Source organism: Budorcas taxicolor, chromosome 12 (genome assembly GCF_023091745.1).
Source record: "Budorcas taxicolor isolate Tak-1 chromosome 12, Takin1.1, whole genome shotgun sequence".
Lineage (NCBI taxonomy): Eukaryota > Metazoa > Chordata > Mammalia > Artiodactyla > Bovidae > Budorcas > Budorcas taxicolor.
In genome coordinates this window covers 35,924,046-35,949,098 of record NC_068921.1, presented here as the reverse complement: position 1 = coordinate 35,949,098, position 25,053 = coordinate 35,924,046, and the positions used below count along the sequence as shown (strand labels likewise).

The following is a 25,053-nucleotide window of genomic DNA, read 5'->3' as shown; positions in this document are numbered from 1 at the left end:
AGACCCAGCACAGCCAAAAGTAGAAAAATAAAACATGTATTTAAAAAAAAGCTGTATTCACAGCTGTATGTAAGCAATTAGACTTGATTAAAGTTAGCTGCAGGGAAACACTGCACTGTCCTAAACTACACTCAACAGAAACACTTGATGGAGTTTACCACAGAAAGCCTGGTCTGCTCATTTTACCACGTAACTTTGACATGCACCTTAGTAGCTGAAAGCAGTGCTCACAGTGGCTGCATCCATGTCCAGAATAAAGCTGGGCCACAGAGGCCTGCACTCTCTCCAAGGGTCCTGTACGGACCACAGATACTACGTCCCGAACTGGACACCAGAATGGAAGCCCTGGAAGCCCCGCAGCTCAGGGCCCACAGGCATATACCCACTTGGAGGTTCTGTTTCTCAGAAGCATGAACAACACCTGAGCTCAGCAGTCTGAAGCTCATTACCACCCACACATTCCAACGAACTGAGAATCCTCGGCGGCTCTGTGATTCACCCCCGCTCGCCTCTACGACCCTCTTGTAACAGGACAGGAATTTACGGGCAGTGCAAGCTCAGCCACTGTCTGGGCAAGAGTCTATCATCTCAGCGCTTCTTCCCTCATCATGCGCATCAGCTTAAGAGGATGGGCTGAAAAGCACTTTCCCAGCAACAGGATCCGTCCACGGACCTAACATTGGGCCCCTAGGCTGCGGTCATCAGCGTTTCCCGGCCAACTAGGGCTGCTCCAGCCTGATTCTGCAGCCAAATGGGCCACAGAAAAAGGACTGAGCGGCTGTGAGTGCCCACCAGCCCCCATGCAGTCATGGCCGGGGGTGGGACCGTGTGCCCCGTGGAGCCCTTTCCTGCCCATCCCCCAACCCCTGGTCATGTCCCCGCTTGTTTCCCACTACAACAGGCCTGCAGTAGCGCCCCCACCCTCTGACCCCATCTCCTCTAGAATTTCTCTCTCCTGCTTGGCTGCAAGGATGAAGGGACAGACACCCTCCCTCCAGAGTTGGTGAGATGAAAAACAGGAAAATCATAAGGGGGGAAAAAAATCAATGAAACAAAAAGCCTTCTCTTCAAGAAACTGACAAACCTCTGTGTGCTAAGTCACTTCAGGCGTGTCTGACTCTTCGCAACCCCATGGACTGTAGCCCACCAGGCTCCTCTGTTCATGGGATTTTCGAGGCAAGGATACTGGAGTGGGTTGCCATGCTCTCCTCCAGGGGGTCTTCCTGACCCAGGGATCGAACCAATGTCTCCTGCATTGGCAGGTGGGTTCTTTACCACTAGAACTACCTGGGAAGTCCATATGTAGATATATTTTTTAGTTTAGTTCAGTCACTCAGTCGTATCCGACTCTTTGCGACCCCATGAATTGCAGCACACCAGGCCTCCCTGTCCATCACCATCTCCCGGAGTTCACTCAAACTCATGTCCATTGAGTCAGTGATGCCATCCAGCCATCTCGTCCTCTGTAGTTCCCTTTTCCTCCTGCCCCCAATCCCTCCCAGCATCAGAGTCTTTTCCAATGAGTCAACTCTTCGCATGAGGTGGCCAAAGTACTGGAGTTTCAGCTTTGGGCTGATCTCCTTCAGAACGGACTGGTTGGATCTCCTTGCAGTCCAAGGGACTCTCAAGAGTCTTCTCCAACACCACAGTTCAAAAGCATCAATTCTTCTGCGCTCAGCCTTCTTCACAGTCCAACTCTCACATCCATACATGACCACTGGAAAAACCATAGCCTTGACTAGATGGACCTTAGTCAGCAAAGTAATGTCTCTGCTTTTGAATATACTATCTAGGTTGGTCATAACTTTCCTTCAGAGGAGTAAGCGTCTTTTAATTTCATGGCTGCAGTTACCATCTGCAGTGATTTTGGAGCCCCCCAAAATAAAGTCTGACACTGTTTCCACTGTTTCCCCATCTATTTCCCATGAAGTGATGGGATCAGATGCAGTGGATGGCTTTTAAACTTGTTAGTTCTATGCTTGTCTCACATATAGAGAGGAGATTATTTATATATATATATATATATAAATATAGGTTTTATATTTATTTATAATATATATATAATTTATAATAGCCAATAGTAGAAATTTATAATTTCTACTTTTGGCTTTATTTATAATATATTTATAATTTATATATATATAAATATATAAATTTATATATATTATATATATATTTATATATCCTCTCTATATGTGAGTTTATATATATATATAAAAATAAATAAACTCCTCTCTATATGTGAGACAAGCATAGAACTAACAAGTTTAAAAACCATCCACTGTTTCTTCCTCAAGGTCGTGAAATAAATGGGGTTCCTTTAAAGGACACAAGTTTACTCAAAATATAATTTCTTTTTCCTCTTGAAAAACAGTACCACTGGGGGTGGGGAGCAGTCTGAGACCGTGAGGAAACTCAGCACATCACAGAGAAAATGGTGTGGAAATGACAGGAAAGGGCAAGAATAGAAGTCTTCATCACGTGCAAGTATCAGGTGACTGATGGTACAGAGGAATCTCTGAGAGGAAGGGGTGCCCCTGGTCTCTGGAACAGATCAGGCGCCTGGTTCTCTGCCCACCCCTCCAGCCTCCTGTCCCTCCCATCCCCCCCACCCCCACCCCCACCCCCAGCCCACGCACCCGCCCCCGCTCAGCCACGGGCCACAGCCCAGCCACACACCTCCACAAGCCGCCAGGCCTCAGCAATGACCGCATACTGGAGGCGGTTCAGGGCGAAGCCGTCGACCTCCCTCAGGAGCCTGACCGGGGACTGTCCAACCCTCCGCATCAGGGCATAGGTCCTGTCCACGGTGGCAGGGGCCGTCTCTGGGTGTGGTACCAGTTCCACCAGCGGCACGTAATATGGTGGGTTGACCTTGGGAGAGAGTTGAGAAGACAGCTCTGGCATGCGGGGTATCACTCACAATCCTGAACGGTCGGGGTGGGTTGGGAGCAGGTTCAACACAGGAATGAGGGGCCCATCCAATGACAAGAAACTGGAGGAATAAAGTCGTTCGCAAAGACGGGAGACAAAGAAAGAACTTGGGCGCAGAACTGCAGGAATTGTAACCAGCCCTGAGGTTCTAGCTCATGGGTGCCAGTGGGCCTCCTACACATTTACTGCTGACCTCCTGGGGCTCTGCCACCAGCTGTCCAGCCCTCACTGGCTTCTCCCCACCTTCGCCCAGCCTCCTCTTCCCACATGAATCACTGCCATTCTACCACATTGGTGCTATGGGCAGTATCTTCCTCAAACCTGGAACTCCCTTAATGTCTCCATGCTGAGCCTCAAACATTGGCTCCCCTGATCAAATCTCACCCATGAGTCACAGAGGCAACGCCCGAGAGCCTCAGCACCAAGTGTCATCTGAGACAGGAAGAGAGTCTGCCCGTGGTGGGACGGCTTGCCTGCCCAGCATTGGTTTTCTTGTGGTTTCTTGGCTCTGGTTTTCTTGGTTTACTTTGAGAAATCCTTCTTGAAGATTCTTAGAGAGAGTTCTCCTACCTCTAAAGAAAATGCTATTTGACAAAAGGCTGCTAATGACCCTCACCGCTAAGCAGATACATGCTCGCTAAACTCTTTCTCCAAACGATATTGTATTTTAAGTTGTTTTTCCTCTGAGTATGGGTGAAAACGGGTAAAAATCTCACATTTACCAAAAAGTACAAGAGGCATCCATTTTAAAATGACTTTCACAGGAGAGAGAAGAACGTATTTCCCCTGGAACAGCCTGGAGGGGCAGCTGCCCTCACACCTTGGAGGTTTCCTCTGCTCCCAGCCTGTCCTGGGGGAGCACCTATTTCAAATAAACTATAAATCAATTCTCAGCTGAATCACTGGCCCCCTTTCTGGAGTCACTGAGTTCCTACAGAGATGTGTGACCTCTGGCCTTTTTAAACATCAGAATTATAAGAACTGGGAGCATGTCTGTCCGTGATGAACTTCTCTTTACGGGAAGACAGGGCTGTTGGGCTTGGGGTCTCTGCAGGGCTGTGAGCCTTGTAAGGGCAGAACACAGGTCAGGACAAACAGGTAAAAGGCATCTTTCTGTGCATCTGGCTCACTCCTGTCTCAGTCTCGCTTGCAGGCTGCCTTGCAGACTTCCTGCCCACACTTCCTTTAAGCCCTGCTGCCCCCGGGCCACCCTGGCAGCCGGCCTCCCTCTGCCCACTCAGCCCCTACCCCCTCCCCCAGGAGACATGGCACCACAGGCGCGCTGAGACCACATGTGGCCTCTCCATTCCCCGGGTCATAGTTGTAACTATGCCCTGGTCGCTCCCCCTCCGGCAGCCACACTCTCACACCCACCCCAAGCACACACCCCACCCGAGCACATGCCCCACCTGTCCTAAATCAACTCAGGTGGTGGGAGCTGACCTCACCACAGCACCCCAGGCCTGTGACAGTGAGTGACTTGAGGCCAGAAGTCTGTAAAATTTGTTCATTCTTTCTTACAACGCATGAGATACAAGATACAATTCAAGGAAATCTGGATGAAATTCTTTTTTTAAATGATAACATCCAACTTGCTAAATATACTAAAAAGCCACGAGACTGTACAAGTTGAATTGTGTGATATATGAATTACATCTCAGGAAAGCAGTTAAAAGGCACAAGCAGGTTCGTCGAGATGAATTGCTCCTGGAAACCCAAATGAGACTCGCTGGGTTTCCAGGCTGGACATACTCACGGGGTGGGCCACCAGGCACTGCTTCACGTGTGCCAAGCCAGCGAACAGCTTGGAGGGCAGGAGGCATGAGCTGGAGCTGCTCAAGACGACGTGATCATCGGCGATTTTGTCCAGCTGAGCGAACAGCTTCCGCTTCAGCTCCAGGTTCTCCGGGACACATTCCTAAAAAGGACAACCTCACGTTACCACACAGGCTTGCCACACTCAGGCCCAAGCAAAGCATCTCATGTTTGCGTCCTTCCCAAAATGAACCAATTAGAGAACCACCAGCAACATTCAAGAACAGGTAGGGCACGGACTTGTGAACAGAGCAGGGAACTGAGAGAGCAGCACGGACACATATACAGGGTGTGTGCTTGGTCGTTTCAGTTGTGTCCGACTCTTTGTGACTCTGCAGGCCGCCATGCTCCTCTGGGCATGGGATTCTCCAAGGAAGAATACAGGAGTGGGTTGCCATTCCCTCTCCAGGGAATCTTCCCGACCCAGGGACAGAACCCATGTCTCCTGCATTATAGGTGGATTCTTTACCATCTGAGCCACTGGGGAAGCCCCCATTTATATACTACTCTGTGTAAAACAGAGAGCTAGTGGGAAGCTGCTGTGTAACACAGGAAGCTCAGCTCAGTGGTCTGTGATGACCTAGAGCGGTGGGATGAGGGGTGGGAGGAAGGCTCAAGAGAGACCTGACTCACTTCATTGTACAGCAGAAACCAACACAACATTGTAAAGCCATTATACTCCAATTAAAAATAAATTTAAAAAGAACTATATAAAACACAAAAATAAAAATTTTTTAAATATTTAAGGACAGGAAAAAAAATAGCTGTCAAAAAGTATGACAGATTTTGGTAACTCTGGGAACTGGGTGATGCATATATGGGAACGGTATTTTCTAGTTCTGTGTCAGGCTGAAAATTCTCATAATAAAAAAGCCCTCCAACTGTATGGGGATGGATTCTACAAACAGAACACACAACAGCAGTGCAGGTGAAGTGTATGAATATCAACATTAGTCACCACCATTTGTGTGTCCTGATCATCAGATCAATTTATCTTCAAGGAAAAATTTTATCTTCATGAAATGAGCAAGCACATGCTACATCCATAATTCCCAAAAGGCTTCTTGAGAGTCCACTTCTAATCAGAAATCCTTTGAAAAAGACCTTTGTTACTAAAACTCTAAAATTATTTTAATAAGGGGGTAACAGAGGAGGGTAGAGAAGTGAATTTGGATTAAATACCACAGATAATGACTGTTTGGAAATTCAGATTATGCGTAGAGCGGGCTGGGGGGTGGGGGTGCGGGGTGGGTGGTGTGGGAAGCCGTTCTCAGACGCCCAAACACAGGCCCACAGGCAGGTCCCTGGGAACTGGATGCTCAGGGCAGCTGCTGCCCTGCTGTGGAGAGACAGGGAACAGAAAGGGATGCTAGCTGGACCTTCAGGTGTGCCCTCCCCTCCCAGCATTGCCCCAGGAAATCCCACCAGGAGTCACTCCTACTAACAAGGGTCCCTGAGTTCCCACAGTCCCCGGTGAATTTAGGGTAATGGTTCCTAGTGGGGTCTGATAACAGAATCAACTGTGCTCGTTAACCATGCAAATCCTCAGACCCTCACTGCAGACGTATTGAGTCAGACTCAGCATAAGGCCCAGGCACCTGCATGCTTTATCCATCACTCTGATGACTTGTGTTCACTGAAGTCTGAGACCCACAGTTCTGAGGTGCAATGGGGGCCAACTGCACTCCCAGTGGTTTGTGGCCAAATACGTTCATTCCTGATGGTCTCCCACCCTGAAATCAGGCTCCCCACCGCCCTCCCCACCAGGAAATTGCTGAGGGTGCCCTGGTCCGTCTATCAGCACTGTGGAGGCAGAAACTGCACAAACCAGAAGACAACCAGCAGCCTGCAAAAGTCAACAAAAAATGGAGAAGTACTGCCTGTAACTTTATCAAATCACCCCCAAAATAAAATATTTTCAAGTTTAATAATATCTAATAATCTAATAGAGTGAAGTTAGCTGGGTAAATATTATGACATGAATTTCATTTCTATACCGTCTACAAGGTTTTAAAAGCTTTCCTCCATGGGTAAGGTGTCAATATTGTGTCTGCTAGTAGTTTTAAAAAATATAGTCACACCATGTGAAATTTTATTCAGAACAAAAGGTCACATAAGCATCACATCTCAAAGACAGGGTGAAAAAAGTGGTCATTTAAGAACTGTGAAGCCCATTGTGTTAAACCCCTTATCAAAGGGGAAAAGCTACAGTAGCTGGCGGGCTGTATTGAGTAATTCCTGGATCAGTTAAGTCTGCGAGTTGGGTTGGGTTTAAATGGAGCCTTGTAGTGAAGCCAGAGATGAATCGTGATGCCGATACTGTGCAGGCTAATGAAAGAGCCCTGTGAATGGCCTCATTGTGAGCCTGGCCTGCAGATTCTCCCCTTGAAATTCTATGCCTTTCTTTAGATCGTCTGATTATCAAAGAGGCAAGAACACTTGAAGCAGAGGAAATCCAAGCCTGCTACAATTATGTAAGGGTTTTAACAGTCATTTGCTTGAAGTTTCATTGTTGCCATCGTTGTTAACCCACTTGTGTTCCGTGTGCTGGGCCAGGGTTAAGACGCCTCTATGTCAAGCCTTGAGTTTATCATCTTGCTGTTGCTCACTGCTTGTCTGAGAACCTGGGTCTGCAGACTGTTACTCAGGATCGTCACCTCTTGGGTGGATCGCGAAGCTGAGAGCGGCTACTCTTGCTCGGTGACCATGGACAGCTGGGAGGAAGTGGCAGCAAATAGCTAGACATACATCTCGCTCCCAGTAGGTGAGAGTGCCCCGGGGCTCACCGAGCCTTTCCAGGGCCCATCCAGGGAAAGCCACTAGATGTTGAGTGTCAGCGAAAATTCTCTTTCACTGCTGAAGGTAACTGGCTTGACTTTGCTTCATTAAACTCTGACAACATTTTCTAAGCAATGGCTATTATTTGTGTTTTGTTTGTTTTGAAGTGGGAGAGATGTATCTATAATAAGTGATAATCTCACACACAACCACTAGCTCAGATTCTGAGGACAAGGAAAGTGTAAGGAACTTTCCAAGTAAAACAACTGTTATCGGCACATCAGAAGATTACTCGGCAGCAGCAGAAAAGACGTAAAAGGACACTGGATGACGGTATTATTATAGGTCTAACTTTTTGTTCTCTCTCATTTACTTATAATTTTTTAAAGTAAAGAATTTATATACTTTAGTGTTTTATTCACAAAGAGTCAGATGCGACTGAAGTGACTTAGCACACAGATCAGTAGAATTCACCAAGGACAGCACTCAGACCCTGCAGGGTGGTTTTGGGGAGGGGGCGTGGCCACGAGGAGGGGTTCTGGATGATCCCCAGGCAAAGGCGGGACTGGTTGAGAGGGTGCTGACTTCTGCAGATGACCCACTCACTGTGTGACCCTGTGCAGCTTCCAAAAGAAATACTTTCATGGGGAAAATGATTTTTCATTGATTTTTTTTAAAAGGCAAGTCATGCATCTTAGATAGGCATCCTGTTGCTAGAAAAATCTACATTTGCCAGTGTGAAATATCTGGAAACAGTCTTCAATGTTCTTTACAGATAGAAAGAAAAACTAAACTAGAAGACTTTCATGCTTAAGATATTTTACATGCAAAGTTCTATTTACCAATATTAGCGGGAAGGAGATGGCAAGAAAGGAAATTTGAGCTAAAATCCTACTGTTACCATGGCAGAAGGGAATCCATTCTCAACTTGAGGATGGACATGATCTACATCATAAGTTCTGTCTCTTTGCACTAAATACATCTCTTGCTTCAACCTCTTTAATCATCAGCAATTTCTTGCTTCAACCTGTTTCAGTTCAGTTCAGTTGCTCAGTCATGTCCAACTCTTTGTGATCCCATGAACTGCAGCACACCAGGCCTCCCTGTCCATCACCAACTCCCGGAGCTTGCTCAACTCCTGTCCATTGAGTCAGTGATGCCATCCAATCATCTCATCCTCTGTCATCCCCTTCTCCTCCTGCTTTCAATCTTTCCCAGCATCAGGGTCTTTTCCAATGAATCAGTTCTTCGAATTAGGTGGCCAAAGTTTTGGAGCCTCAGCTTCAGCATCAGTCCTTCCAGTGAATATTCAGGACTGATTTCCTTTAGGATGGACTGGTTGGATCTCCTTGTAGTCCAAGGGACTCTCAAAAGTCTTCTCTAACACCACAGTTCAAAAGCATCAATTCTTTGGCACTCAGCTTTCTTTATGATCCAACTCTCACATCCACACATGAATACTGGGAAATCTGTTTAACCATCAGCAATTTCTTTTTTTATTAACTATTTCTTTATTTTATTTCTAAAAATTATTTATCAATTTATTTATTTTAGGCTGCACTAGGTCTTTGTGCTTTGTGGGGGCTTCCTCTAGTTGCATCAAGTGGGGCTACTCTCTAGGTGCAGTGCACAGGCTTCACATTGAGGTGGCTTCGCTTGTTGTAGAGCATGGGCTCTAGGCACATGGGCTTCAGAGGTTGCGAGTCATGGGCTCTAGAGGGTGGACTCAGTAGTTGTGGCTCATGGGCTTAGCTGCTCTGCACATGTGAAATCTTCCTGAACCAGGAACTAAACCCGTGTTCCCTGCATTGGCAGGCCAGTTCTTATCCAGTGCACCACTAGGGAAGTCCCACTATTTCTTGAAAGAGCACAATTGCTAAAAATCTATCAGATTAATAGACTACTATGACTAGACTTCTCAAGAGGTAGATGTTATAATTACAAAAAAAAAAAAAAAAAGCCATAAACCTTCTTACTCTAGAACAAATAGCATGTGTTAAAGAAAAGTACAGGTTTTCAATATCACAGATAATAAACTGCACTGTGCTCTAATGAAAGCCTCACATTTTTCCTTAAAAATCAAAATACTTTTAAAGCATATTATAAATCCTAAACAATGTTCTATAGTAATCTAGAATAAACTATACTCAATTAGAGACTTTTCTAAAGTAGAAAGCAGAGCAGGCTGTCCTGAGGAATGTCCTGGGGATTGGGTGTTGAGGTGACCAGGGTGGCTGCGGTCTGCTTCCAGCAGAGGTCTTTCCTCAAGTAACCACAGCGGATGGAAGTGAGAGAACGGACATAGGTGACAACTGCTGGCCTGATGGTGTGTCTATCCCCATCTCATTCCAACAATTTTTTAAATACCTTTTAGGAAATCACTTACTTACAATTAAGTTAAAATGTTTAACATGAAAAAATATTATAATTTAAAATATTCTAGGACTTCCCTGGTGGTGGCTAAGAGGCTGCCTGCCAATGCAGGAGACACAGGTTTGATCCCTGGTCCAGGAAGATCTCACGTGCTTTAGAGTAATAAGCCTGTGTGCCACAACTAGTGAGCCCACACACTGCAACTACTGAAGCCCCTGTGCCCAGGGCCTGTGCTCCACAACCAGAGAAGCCACCACAATGAGAGGCCCCTGCACTTGGCCCCCACCAAACTAGAGGGCGGCCCCCACCAAACTAGAGGGTGGCCCCCACTTGGGCAACTGGAGAAAAGCCCATGCAGCAAGTGATGACTCAGCACACCCAAAAGTTAATTAATTAATTAAATTATAAAAAATAAAAAGAAATTTTTTAAAAAAGATTTTTAAAAAACATGTAGAAATGTTAAAACGTTCTAACATACAGTTAAACTGTGGTCCAATATCTGACTCCTTCAGCATGTAACATAAATACATCTTAATTCACTGAAGTGGATGCAGACAAAAGCACAAAACCTACCATTACTGAAAACTCACTCTAGGTGGGGGAAGGGAACTGAAATAAAAACCCTTATCCCTAGGGGAGGAAGAGGAATGAATGCTAGCATTAGTCATTCAGTCATGTCCAACTCTTTGCGACCCCATGGACGGTAGCCCACCAGGCTCCTCTTTTCAGGGATTTCCCAGGCAAGAATACTGGAATGAGTTGCCATTTTCTTCAGGGGAATCTTCCCAACCCATGGATCGAAACTGGGTCTCTTGCATTGTAGGCAGATTCTTTGCCATCTGAGCCACCAGGGAAGCCCGCCTGAGACAAGGCTTAATCAGAATCCCAAGAGAAGACCCTTCCTAGGCCAGCAAGTGTTAAGTAACTAGTGAGAAAAGAACACTTCTGGGAAGGGACAGAGCAAGAACATGGAAAGAGACTCTCTCTCTGAGAGCACTGCAAAGGGAAGACTGAAAGCTGAGGGTGGAGAACATATTGAGGGAGAAAACCCTCTGGCAGCCAGTCCTCACCCTAAACACAGGTATTGCTTAAGGATTTGAAACTTGTATGCACCAAGGGTGACTACAGGAACTTGCAAACCTTAAAACTTGCCCAACTCCTAACTAGATCAATTCAAATCCTTACAATAAAAGCCTTTCAGGAAGAAAGGCGTGTCAAATCCCAGGCGTAAATCTGCTGTCCTGCTCAAGATGTCCGGATTTCAAAAACAAAAAATTATGAGGCATACAAAAAAGTGCACACCCAAGAGACAGAGGGTTCACAGGACTAGATCCTGGTATGATTCAGATGCTGGTACAATCTGACATTGAATTTTAAGTAGCCGTGATTAAAAATATTAAAGGCTCTGGGGTGAAAAATGTAGACAACATCATATGGGTGATTTCAGCAGAGAAATAGAAACTGGAAGACAATATCAAAGAGAATGCTAAAAATGAAAAACAAAGGAGCAAAGATGAAGAATGCCTTTGACTGACTCATCAATAGACTCAACACAGTTGGGAAAGAATCAGTGAACTTGAAGATCAGTCAATGGAAACTAGCCAAAGTGAAAAACAAAGAGCAAAAAGATTGAGGAGTATATACAGAGCATCCAGGACCTGTAGGAAAATTATCAAGTGATCTAACACATGTGTGACTGAAATCCAAACATTTCCAGGGACAGGGAATGGGGCAGAAGACAACATTCAAGGAAATAATGGCTGAGAATATTCCAAAACTAAAGAAAATCCCAAATTACACAAGCATGAAGCTCAGAGAACACAATGCAGGATAAATACCCTTCTTTACCCCCAGTTCACACACATGGATGTGGACTTGGGGATAAAGAGGTATGTTATGTTCAAACTGCTGAGTAAGGCGGACAAAGAAATACTGAAGGCAGTCAGAGAAAGAATCACATAATATATACAAGAATGAAATTAAGACTTTTTGAGAGATCATAGAAGATGGAAAGTAATGGAATGACCATTTTTAAGTGCTAAAAGAAAAAATATCTGTCAACTCATAGTTCTATAGCCAGTAAAAACATCTTTCAAAAATAAAGAAACAAAAACTTTTCTGAGAAAAACAGTAAGTTTGGGAATTCATTGCAAGCCAACCTGAGAATCTAAGAATAGGAATAAATTTTAAGGGAAAGTCTGCAGGCAGAAGGAAAAAAAACTAACCAGAGAGAAAACTGGATCTATATAAAGAAATGAAGAACACTGGAAATGGAGTAAATGAAGATAAAATAGATGTTTTGTTTTCAATTGCTCTAAAATATAAGTGAACATCCAAAGCAAAAATAACAGCAGTGCATTGTAATGGATTACATTAATTTGTTTTCAAGTATTGAACCAGCCTTGTATAACTTCGATAAATCCTACTTGGTCACGATATATAATTATCTATGTATATTTTTAGATCTGATTTGCTAATATTCTGTTAAGTATTTTTACATCAATGTCAAGCCTTTGTTAGACCTCCTCCTCCTACCAAAAATGTGTTTTGTAATGAAGACTGGATATAAAACTCTAACACTAGCTAAGTCACCATTGAAACAACAGGGTTGTATACATATCCACCAGCCTGAGAAAAACGTCTTTGAAGGAAGTAAAACGGAAGTGGTCAAGAAGAAAATACTCATGGAAGTTCTCAAAGGGAACAGTAGTGTCAAGCAGAATTAACAGACCAGATTTCGGTCAGAGGTCACACATGGTCACAATGTGATTAGGAAAGACTCCACATTCCCAGCGCAGAGTGATCCCTGGTCAGGGAACTAGATCCCACGTGCCACAACTGAGTTTGCATGCCACAGCTGAGTTTGCATACTACAGCTAAAAGATCCCACGTGCTACAACTGAGACCCGGTGCAGTCAAATAAGTAATGACATAAATATTAAAAAGAAAAAAAGAAAACCTGAACCAAGATTTAAAAATCAGAAATAAAAATTCCAACTTCTCACCTGCTAATGTGAAAAATCCGAAGGTTCGGGCAATACCAGGTGTTTTCCCTGGGGCTGAGCGCCCACCTGCCCAGTCTCTCTAACTCTGAGAATAGCTGATGTGGGAAAGAGTTCACATGAGATGCAACATTCATCCAGTTTCAGGTTTGTGAGGGAAAATGCATCACTGAGCCAGAAATCTTACGTTCACTTCTGGCTCAGAAACCCAATCTGATACGAGAAGATAAACACTGACCTACCACTGACTACGTGTTTAACCTTGGTCAGTTTGGTTCCCTTGTCGTAAATGGGGATACCGAGGGGCTGAAGGGTGAGCCCACTTTGCCGACTTCTTCTGAGCCAGGCCCTGCTCGGGTGCTCATAAAAAGGAGCTCGTTTAATTCACAGACACCTGCTCAGTTCTCATGACAATGGAGCAGCCCCATGATCGCCTCACTTTACAGTGGAGGGGGCTGAGGCAGAGAGACTGGGTAAGGAGCCCCCCTCCAAAGCCAGACTCCTCCAACTCACTGACACCAAGTCCGTAATTCTAAAGGACTTTGCAAAACATTACAAAGCATTTTGATTTATCATTTACAAATTAACTAAAGGAAGAAACTCAAAACACCAAATAGGTCAAAGGTTAGAGAATATTGTGGGTCACCTTCTAAGATGCATTTGTTTTCCTTAGCGTTTCTCACATTGGAAGACACCTTACAATCAACAGCATCGTCGATATGGTGTCATACAGTACAGTCACAGATAATTCACTCAGAATATTCCCAGACATCTGAAGACAAATGTGCTGGCAGAATCATAGCACACAGCTCCAGGCAGAGGCTTGATCAAACGCGCAGAGATGAGTAAAACAAGCGGTTACTTCCCTTTAAACAGTAACCAAAAGGGCAGGCCCTGGCCAGGGGAACAGCAGGGACCACAATTAACTGATAAAGCAGGGCCAAGGAGACCTCACGCTCCAGACCAGCCACCCGACGAAACACAACGTGAGTCACATACACAATGCTGTTTTCTAGCCACATTAAGAAAGCAGGAAGAAACAAATGAACTTAGTTATACAATAAATTTTATTTAACTCAATATATCAAAATATTGTCATTTTATTCATTGGAAGGACTGATGTTGAAACCAAAGCTCCAATACTTTGACCACCTGGTGCAAAGAGCCAACTCATTGGAAAAGACCCTGATGCTGGGAAAGATGCAGGAGAAGGGGGTGACAGAGGATAAGATGGTTGGATGGCATCACTGACTCAATGGACATGAGTTTGAATAAACTCTGGGAATTGGTGATGGACAGGGACACCTGGTGTGCTGCGGTCCATGCAGTCATAAAGAGTCGAAAACGACTGAGCGACTAAACGACAACTCAATATACCCAAATATTGTCATTTTAATATGTAATCGGTGTTAAAAAATATTTTACATCCTTTTCTTTTTTCCCTAGTAAGTCACTGAAATCCAGTGGGGATTTTACACCTGTGTCAGTTTGCAGCACCTGTCTAGTGCTCAAGTCTCACTGGGCCTGTGGCAACCACGACCACACAGGGCAGGCAGTTCTGGGCCCAAGGACACCTGTTAATCAAGGAGCCACCAGCATCCATTCTGCCAGAAATAACAGCCCAGAATCACAGTGTGGACCTCTTAAAGCCACTAAAAATATGTATTGAATGTCACTCTTAAAACAAAAACCCAAAAACTATTAAAGAAACAGGGACTTTTCTTGCTGTCCAGTGGATAAGACTTGGATAAGACTTCTCACTTCCAAGGCAGGGGCACAGGTTCAATTTCTGGTCAGGGAACTAAGATTCCAAATGCCATGCAGTATAGCAAAAAAACCAAAAATGTAAACAAAAATAAATGTGATGGGGACCACATTAAAAGAACAAACAAAACTATTAAAGAAACAAGAGCTCAGGGTGCTGGGAGGGGAGGGAAGCAGGGAGCAGGGTCTGTGAACCACCCCAACCTGTGGGCAGCAGTGGGTGACTGCACGGGGGATAGTGGGGGTGGAGAGGATACTGCTTAGAACAGCCCACTAGACAGAATCTAAAGCAAAGAGAACAAAAGCGGGACCCCAAACTGTCCAAAGGAGCACGATCAGGTGCTGATGGCAAGGAGCAGCCTGGGGGTGGGAGGTGACGGGGGTGAGTGAGGCACCAGGAAATGTCTGGAGAATCAGGGTACAGACACGGTCTCTGTCTAGAGCATCTAGGATGCCCTTCCAGCACCCACACAGCAAGCGATGACCACATATGCTGCCGGAAACCAGCAACAAGACCAACCCTGACACATCTGAGCACCACAGAGGGTCCTGGGGCCCAGCCAGGCCTCCCAGGAAGAGGTGGGAACCTTTTCCTGGCAGCTGCAGGAGCTGAGATGCATCACTTACTCACACAGGCCATTTAACATAATAACTAAGCGCTTGTTTCCCTCTCGGCAGGCCTGGCAGGTGCTACCGGCCGGCTCTGGGAAGGCCCAGCCACCGCCCCATGCCAAGCTTCTCAGTGTGCAGGAGGCTGGGCAAGCCCTGGTCGGGCAGCCCCCCTGGGCCTGGGCAAGCTCCCGGAGGAGCTACCAACACCTCATGCGAAGAGTTGACTCATTGGAAAAGACCCTGATGCTGGGAGGGATTGGGGGCAGGAGGAGAAGGGGATGACAGAAGATGAGATGGCTGGATGGCATCACCGATTTGATGGACATGAGTTTGGGTAAACTCCAGGAGTTGATGATGGACAGGGAGGCCTGGAGTGCTGCGATTCATGGGGTCGCAAAGAGTCAGACACGACTGAGCGACTGAACTGAACTGAACTGAAAGCAACAGGCTGCCAGTTCAGGAGACGCTGGACACGTGGGTTTGATTCCTGAGTCAGGAAGATCCCCTGGAGGAGGAAACAGCAACCCACTCGAGTATTCTTGGCTGGAGAATTCCATGGAGATTCCCCTGGCTCCACCAGAGGAGCCTGGTGGGCTATAGTCCATGGGGATCACAAAGAGTCAGACACGACTGAGCAACTGAGCACACAAAGCCACAGACATGATTCTTCTAATGCTTGCAGGAAACGTACATTCACGCTCGGTTCACAACCAGAAATTAAGCCAAAACTGCCCAGCTCAAACTTAGGTATAAAAAAACTTAAGCTGTTGGCATAAGAAACTCTGGTGTTTCCTGAGCATTTCAAGAGCAGCTAGTATGTGGTATGGGCTTTGTACACCTTTTCATTTAATTCTTGATAATCATTTTGTGTATGACCCACGTCTTAGAAAAGAGACAGCTGTTTCCTGCACAGCTGAGAATGTGCTGAAACTTGGTGTGTACTGAGGGGGAGATGCACCAGGCCGTGGATCCCGCATCTGTCTGTCTCCCAAGTCCGGGTCTTGACCACCACAGGCTCAGCTGCTCCCAGAGCACCTGCCAGGGGGCCGTGTGCTTTTTACCACAGAAGTAATACACGTTCATTGTGGAAAATCTAGAAAATATGGCCAAGGAAAAGGACAAACCTCACAAAACTCCACCTCCAAGATACTTGTGTCTTTTCCCAGCATTTCCCTCTGAAAAATCAGATCACCCCACAGATGGAGTCTCATTCTACAACTTTCTGGTCATTGCAGAAGTTTCCTTAAGACACATAGTGCTTCATTTTACTCGAGAAGGACATGTAGGAAGACTCCCCACCACCTTGTGCAGAAGCTGCCCGTCCCCAAGATCATTCGCACCCTCCCCTCGTCCCTCCCCGCTCTGAGCTGTGTGTTCAATTTACTTCCAGTCCCACTTACTTCCCAAAGGAGTAAGCTTCTGACAGGCAGAAGTGCCCTGTGGCCTTGCCAGGGTGCCAGCCTTTCCCATCCTTTTCTTGACCAAAAACAGGTGACAACTCGAGCAGACAGGGGTGCACTCCATGCCCCAAACCATCTCACCCAGACTGGGGGCTTCCAGAGCACCTTCTCCCCATCTCCCCTGCATGAGAGTCAGGCCCCAGAATATTACACAAAATGGGCTTTCCCTCCAGAGAGTCCTTTCCAGCCAGAATCGTGCTTCGTCCCCAGGCACAGCTCTCACACCTCTAGGACACACGCACTTGGTCCCAGCTGAACGCTTGGACCAAGGATGCGAAAGAAAACGCACCAGGGAGATGCCAAGGCAGCTGCAGCTTGACGCTGTTGGCGATGACTGACCATAGCTTTTGCCATATTCTGTGTCTTCTTTAGGCCAGTGATGAAAAAATCTACCCCAAATAGGCTAGAAAATACATTACCAAAATCAGTACCATGGGATTCCCCTGGTGACCCAGTGGCTAAGAATTGGCCTTGCAATACAGGGGACATGGCTTTGATCCCTGGTCGGGGAATTAAGATCCCACATGCTGAGGGGCAACTAAGCCCAAGGGCTGCAACTAGGGGATCCACACGTCTCAATTAGTGGGTCCGTGCACCTCAACTAGGGGGTCTGCGCGCCACGACTAGGGGGTTCCTGCGCCATGACTAGGGGGTCCGTGAGCCACAACTGGGGGACTATGAGTCACAACTTGGGGGTCGGTGAACCATGACTAGGGGTCCGTGAGTCGCAACTAGGGAGGGTCCCTGAGCTGCGACTAGGGGGTCCGTGAGCTGCAACTAGGGGATCTGTGAGCCACAAAGAAGGTCCTGAGTGCCGCAATTAAGACCCAACACAGCCAAATAAATAAATAAAAAGAAAAACAGGTCTTTTGTGAGGGTGGCAGGACTCAAGATAACTTGTTTCTCATTTCTCATTTTTAAATGACTCTCACCTATTCTAACATTTCAGGAATAATGTCTCAGGAAAGTACCTCAAATGTATCAGGTTAACTGGGTCCAAGTAACAGGGTAATTCCGTTGTACCACGATGCTTTTAATAAAGGACATCCGTTTCCAACTCTTCATCTCTAAAGAAGGGGATTCCCTATTTAGGGGTTAGGGAGGCAGCAGACAGTTAATAAAAACATCAGCTTGTGGAAAATTCTGAAAGAGATGGGAATACTAGACCACCTGACCTGCCTCTTGAGAAACCTATATGCAGGTCAGGAAGCAACACTTAGAACTGGACTTGGAACAACAGACTGGTTCCAATAGGAAAAGGAGTATGTCAAGGCTGTATATTGTCACCTTGCTTATTTAACTTCGATGCAGAGTACATCATGAGAAACGCTGGGCTGGAAGAAGCACAAGCTGGAATCAAGATTGCCGGGAAAAATATCAATAACCTCAGATATGCAGATGACACCACGCTGATGGCAGAAAGTGAAGAGGAACTAAAGAGCCTCTTGATGAAAGTGAAAAAGGAGAGTGAAAAAGTTGGCTTAAAGCTCAACATTCAGAAAACGAAGATCATGGCATCTGGTCCCATCACTTCATGGGAAATAGATGGGGAAACAGTGGAACCAGTGTCAGACTTTATTTTTTCGGGCTCCAAAATCACTGCAGATGGTGACTGCAGACATGAAATTAAAAGACGCTTAGTCCTTGGAAGGAAAGTTATGACCAACCTAGATAGCATATTCAAAAGCAGAGACATTACTTTGCCAACAAAGGTCCATCTAGTCAAGGCTATGGTTTTTCCAGTGGTCATGTATGGATGTGAGAGTTGGACTGTGAAGAACGCTGAGTGATGAAGAATTGATGCTTTTGAACTGTGGTGTTGGAGAAGACTCTTGAGAGTCCCTTGGACTGCAAGGAGATCCAACCAGTCCATTCTGAAGATCAGCCTGGGATTTCTTTGGAGAGAATGATGCTGAAGCTGAAACTCCAGTACTCTGGCCACCTCATGTGAAGAGCTGACTCATTGGAAAAGACTCTGATGCTGGGAGGGATTGGGGGCAGGAGGAGAAGGGGATGACAGAGGATGAGATGGCTGGATGGCATCACTGACTCAATGGACGTGAGTCTGAGTGAACTCCGGGAGTTGGTGATGGACAGGGAGGCCTGTCCTGAATCGTGTGCTGCGATTCATGGGGTCGCAAAGAGTCGGACACAACTGAGCGACTGAATTGAACTGAACTGAACTGAACACCCAGGAAAGTGTGGGTGTGGGCCCTGAATCTATAAGGAGAAGCTGCTGGATCTCAACCACTGCTTCAGAGAGCCATTCTGTTTCAGGACAGAAACCAGTTGGAGTTTTAAGGCAGGGACAACACGTGTTTCATATTTTCTGGCACTTTCAGCTGTTAACAGCTGGCTTTATGCAGGATCACTGCGTGGAACCCCACTCACGTAAGTAACCGTCACTAGTGACACATTGTCAGAGCCGAACTGAGCTTTCTGAGGGTCACTTCAGGAAAGAACAAGAGGACCACCTGGAACAAGGTGGTCCTCAAAGGGTTCTAAGTTAGAGTGAAAGCACCTCCTCAAGGAAGGCCTCCATGCCCAACACACACCATCCGTCAGGGCTGTGCTGGTGACCAGGCTTCCATGTGTCAGGCAGGCAGCTCTCCCCTGGGCAACTGGTCTGAACCGGATCCTAAAAGGGGACAGTCACCAACTTGAAAGAAACCTCCTTATGTTTTCCCCCAGTTGTTCAAACAGATATGCTGGGCAGCAAGTCTTGGAATATTGACTTTCAAATGAAAATAAACATCAGGGTGGCTCAGAGTAAGCAGATCTGAATGCCGGGTGCCTGTGCCACCAGGAACAGCCAGAGTCAGAGAGCTGGCGGGAAAACAAACACCACCCCAGGCCTCCATGGCTCTCGCTGCGGGACACGGGGCCCTCGAACTTTCACTAGCATGGAGTTTTGCCCCAGGTGGTTTTTATTAATATTAAATTCCCAGATCCCTCATATGCCTTAAAATATATCTCTTAAAAAGGAAAGACGTCATGATGCACAGTATGATACCTAAGGTTCTTGGTAAACAATGACCACCCACCACCAAGAGCAAAAAAGGGGAAGTAATATTACAATTGCAAAAGTATTTACTATTTGTTGTTGTTGTTCAGTCACTAAGTCATGTCCGACTCTTTGCAATCCCATGGACTGCAGCACGCTAGCCTTCCCTGTCCTTTACCATCCCCTGGAATTTGCTCAAACTTATGTCCACTGAGTCAGTTATGCTATCGAACCATCTCATCCTCTGCTGCCCTCTTCTCCTTTTGCCTTCAATCCTTTCCAGCATCAGGGTCTTTTCTAATGAGTTGGCTCTTCCCATCAGGTGGTCAGAGTATTGGAGCCTCAGCAACACTGAATATTCAGGGTTAATTTCCTTTAGGATTGACTGGTTTTCATTTCCTTGCAGACCAGGGGACTCTCAAAAGTCTTCTTCAACAGCACAGTTCAAAAACGTCAGTTCCTATGCACTAAGCCTTCTTTATGGTCCAACTCTCACATCCCAAGCACTAAATATGCATGCCATGGCTACTTTTAAATGGACTTACCACATTTTCAACTGAATGATAAGATTAAAAATAATTTCCTTGGTTGGTGTCTATACATTCCATTTAACAGATTTCATAAAATAAAAATGTTTATATTAGATACTTGTTTATTTTGACTTTGAGCTTTAACTTAGCAACCTACAATTCCTAAGGCATAAGGGATAATTAAGTTCCTAACTATAGGAAGAAAGGTTTAGATACACAGAGATATCTAGATTTCTATCTATATTTATATTATATACAATCAATGTTATGTCACCATGCCAGGATTTGTTACAATGTCACCCCTTCTTTCCAAAAGAGTGGTACTGTGCTTTTTTAAAAGAGAGATCTGAGCTTCTATTTTGTAAAGTTTAGGGGGAAGTAGGGTTGCTCATTCAGTTTCACAGTAACTTTAGAACCAAATTACAAATGTCAGTGTTGGGACAAGGACATGTTTGTTGCTACAAATTTGGCTAGTGAAATACCTGTTTTCATTTATCAATTTAATAAGCATCTTAAAGATCAATGTACCCCACACTGGAGATCAATGTAACCCACACTGGTGATCCTGAAATCCTCCGTCTTAATTGGCCGCACTTAACAAGGGTAAGGAGAACTCACAAGACCAGCAACAAGCCACCAAGGGCCAGATGGGTCTAATCCTCGAGGTTCCATTTTCAATGAACCTGACCTTAAAAACACAACTCAAAATACAGAAGAATGATACACAGCGATCATCAACCAGGTGTCATTTGTAAAAACACTGAGAATGATCACGTTGATTTTGACTGAATCCCACCCTCGCAGGGGCCTTGCAGAGAAGGCAAGAGATGGACATGGACAGACTGGCTCACCTGGGGCCACAGCCCAGGAGGCGGCGGGGCCAGGCGGGCGCACAGACAGGAATGAGTGCGTGAAGGTGGGTGTCACCCACGAGCGCCTCCCCTAAGCCAGCCCCGCCAGGACCGGGAGGGAAAGCCCAGCCCACAGCCTCTCCCCGGGAGGAGCGGCACATCCACTGGCATGCCTCGGGGGTGCGAGGTGCTGGTTTCCATCTCCCTGACCCCACGCGGATGGGACTCAGTCCGGCTCGGTGATCCTGCAGTGCAGCACACGGAGGCCAGGGGGAGCAAGAGAGCGCGCGGCAAACGCAGACCCGGAAACTGCCGCGGAGACGCGCCCCCAGGAAGAGCCGGAAAGGCCCACAGGCTAGACGCGCTAATGGTGGACTCCTTTCCCTAAGTCGTGGGGAGGAAACCACCTCAACAAACTGGAGCAGGGCCAGCAGGCTGGGATCCAGGCCAAACAGTCTACGGCCCCCAGCCAAGTACAGCTTTTAGATTTCTGAAGGGCTGTAAAGTATGCAAGAGGCTGTACTCAGCTCTCAAAGCCTGAAACATTTACTGTCTGGCCTTTATTTATTTTTTAAATTTGTGGACCATATATTAGAGTAATGGAAAAGAAAAATGCGACCCACTCCAGTATTCTTGACTGGAAAACCCCATGGACAGAGGAGCCTGGCGGGCTACAGTCCATGTGGTCGCAGAGTTGGACAGGACTGAACACACACACGCACTTTAGAGTAGGCTTTATTAGCACACAAACTTTCAGAGGCCGAAATACTATGTATAATGCCTTTTAAAAAAATTTACAATCTTTTTTAATTGGAGGATAATTGATTTACAATAGTGTATTGGCTTCTGCCATACAAGGTGAATCAGCCATAAGTATAATATGTGCCCCCCCCCCTTGAACCTCCCCTCTACTTCCTACCCCATCCTACCCCTCTAGATGGTCACAGAGTTCTGTGTTGAGCTCCCTGTGTCATATAGCAACTTCCCACTAGGTAGCTATTTTACATATGGTAACGTAAATGTATCAATGCTACTCTCTCAATTCAGTCCACCTTCTCCTTCCTCTGCTGTGTCCAAAGTCTGTTCTCTATGTCTATGTCTCTATTCCTGCCCTGCAAATTGTACATTTTTCTAAATTCCAGATATATGTCCTAATACGTGATATTTGTTCTTCTCTTTCTGACGTACTTCACTCTACAACAGGCTCTAGGTTCATCCATCTCACTAGAATTGACTCAAGTGTGTTTCTTTTTATGGCTGAGAAATATTTCATTTTATATATGTACCACAACTTATTTATCTATTCATCTGTTGATGGACATCTAGGTTGCTTCCATGTCCTGGCTATAGTAAATAGTGCTGCAATGAACATAGTGGTACGTGTGTCTTTTTCAATTATGGTTTCTTCACGGTATATGCCCAGTAGTGGGATTGCTGGGTCATATGGTAAGGTAGTCTTCAAACCATAAAGATTATTTCAATGTGTTAAACTGTTTTATTTCTAAACATTAATGGTCAATGGTTAAAAACACATTATTTAGTTAATAATTGGATAGTGTACAAGTAAATGATTTCCCAAACTATAAAAAAACGCTAATAGGTAGATCAGTATGTAAGGACATGGGGGGAAAAGTCATAATATATTACTAACTACAAAAATCAAGTCAAAAACATTACACCATTATAGGATTCATGTTATTAAAATGTTAAGTCTGTAATATATGATAACAGGAGTTGTAGAACTCTGGATAAATAAACTTCAGACTCTCCACACAATATTCACCCCCAGAGGTGGGAAGATGAAGGAAGAGGGATTTCACTTTTTACTTCATAATGTCTTTATGCTTCTTTTCTTTCCTCTACAAGTGTAAGCCATTTGTGTGTATGTGTGTGTGTGTGTACCACTTTTGAAATTTTCAGAGGGCACATGTTTCATCCCTGGTCAGGAACTAAGATCCCGCATGCTGCTTGCTGTGCCAAAAAAATAAATAAATAAATAATATTTAATAATAAATATAAATAAAATTGAAAAAAATTCAGGAGAAATTGAATTTACACAAAGAAATGAAGAACGCTGGAATGGTGAAAATGCAGGTAAATATAAAGTTTAATTTTAATTGCCCTACATGTTAGTTGACTGTACAAAGAAAAGGCAGCAGCTGTACGTGCTAAGACAGGACGTGTAAAAGGAAAACCTGTGACAACAGCAGAAAAGCGGAAAGGTGCTGGGAGTGTGCTGCTGTAACACATGAAGGTAGACCATGACTAGTTAGAAAAAACTTCATAAACCCTATGCTGCTGCTGCTGCTGCTACTGTCGCTTCAGTCGTGTCCGACTCTGTGCGACCCCATAGACGGCAGCCCACCAGGCTCCCCCGTCCCTGGGATTCTCCAGGCAAGAACACTGGAGTGGGTTGCCATGTCCTTCTCCAGTGCATCAAAGTGAAAAGTGAAAGTGAAGTTGCTCAGTCGTGTCCGACTCTTCGCGACCCCGTGGACTGCAGCCCACCAGGCTCCTCCGTCCATGGGAGTTTCCAGGCAAGAGTACTGGAGTGGGGTGCCATTAATCGCCAAAAAAAAATTTCTAAGAGGTATAAATGAACAATCATGGAGATAAATGAAATGATAAGAAATGCTCCATCTGTAAGCCAGCCAAAAAGCAGGGTAGGGAAGAAGAACACAAAACAAATGGAACAAATGGAAAAGAACAAGCAAGACAGTCGAGTTTAATCCAACCCTATCAATAATTATACTAAATGTAATGGACCAAAACATGCCAATTAAAAGGGTCTGTCACAGGGGACAGAAGCTCAGTACCCAACTATATGCCTGGTTTGAACTGAGAAATGAATCCACAATTATAGATGTCAATACTTTTCTCTCATTGATGGAGAGAAGTAACAGAAAATCCGTTAGGATGGAAAAGACCTGGATAACACTATCCAGCAACTTTACCCATATTTACATACTACAGTTCACTCCGAAATATATTTATCTCAACTGCACATGGAATATTCACCAAAATAGACTATATTCTGAGTTATAAAACATGCCTCAACAAAATAAAAGAATTGAAATAACGTCAAGTTTGTTTTGAGACTAGAACAGATTTAAACTCAAAATCAATAACAAAGATATATGGAAAACCCTCCCAATTTAAATAAATCAAACAACCCACTTTTAACTATATTACTATGTGCTAGCAATGAACAAGCAGAAGTTGAAATTTTGTGAAGGTACTATTTACAGTAGCATCTAAATCGGGACACGTTTATGTGTAAATCTAACAAAGCACGTGCAGTCCTGGTGAGTCCACACTGTACCACAATACAGAAAAGGCAAAGCTGCAGGGACAAAACCAGACCAGTGGCTTCAGCCCAGGCCAGACCACAGAGTGGGAGGAGGGGACTTTGTGGGGTGGCAGAATTGCTCTGAAGCTGGGGAGGGCGGGGGGAGACGGGGGAAGGTGGTGACATGACCACATGCAATTGTCGGAACACACAGACCTGAACACTAAAACTGCCAGCTTTTATTATATGTGAATAATAATCCAATTTTACAAATTAATACACACATGGAACAGGAAAAATGAAATTCAGGATTCAACATGCACTCCTGGGCACACTCAGTGCTGCCACCCTCCCTCTCCCCCGACTCCCACCAAAAGGAAGATCACTCTGAGTCTCAGTCAGTGGAAGAAGACCAAAAAAGGCCCACCTTGCAAACGTATAAATTTTAAACCGTAGTATTTATTACGAACACTGGTTCCTGTAATTACTAACAATCTCAAAGTCCTTACCAAAATGACTAAGCATTTTCCCAGTTTTAGAGGTAAAGGTTCAAATGCAAATTCTCACATTGACATGGAAAAACACATCTGAATTGTCTGTGCTGACTATAAGGAAAGTCCATTTAGAGCTCACAATTCCAT

At 45.2% G+C, this 25,053-nt stretch overlaps 1 protein-coding gene across 1 annotated transcript in view; it reads right to left on the bottom strand.

Annotated features, from left to right (window-relative positions):
- CRYL1 (crystallin lambda 1) overlaps positions 1–25,053 on the bottom strand; it is a 57,588-nt gene that overhangs the window by 11,817 nt on the left and 20,718 nt on the right. The window contains exons 4-5 of the mRNA XM_052649952.1: positions 4,691–4,852; positions 2,680–2,874 (exon numbers count right to left, since the gene is read on the bottom strand). Coding sequence (XP_052505912.1) covers positions 2,680–2,874; positions 4,691–4,852 — 357 coding nt within the window. The remainder of the gene's footprint in view (positions 1–2,679; positions 2,875–4,690; positions 4,853–25,053) is intronic.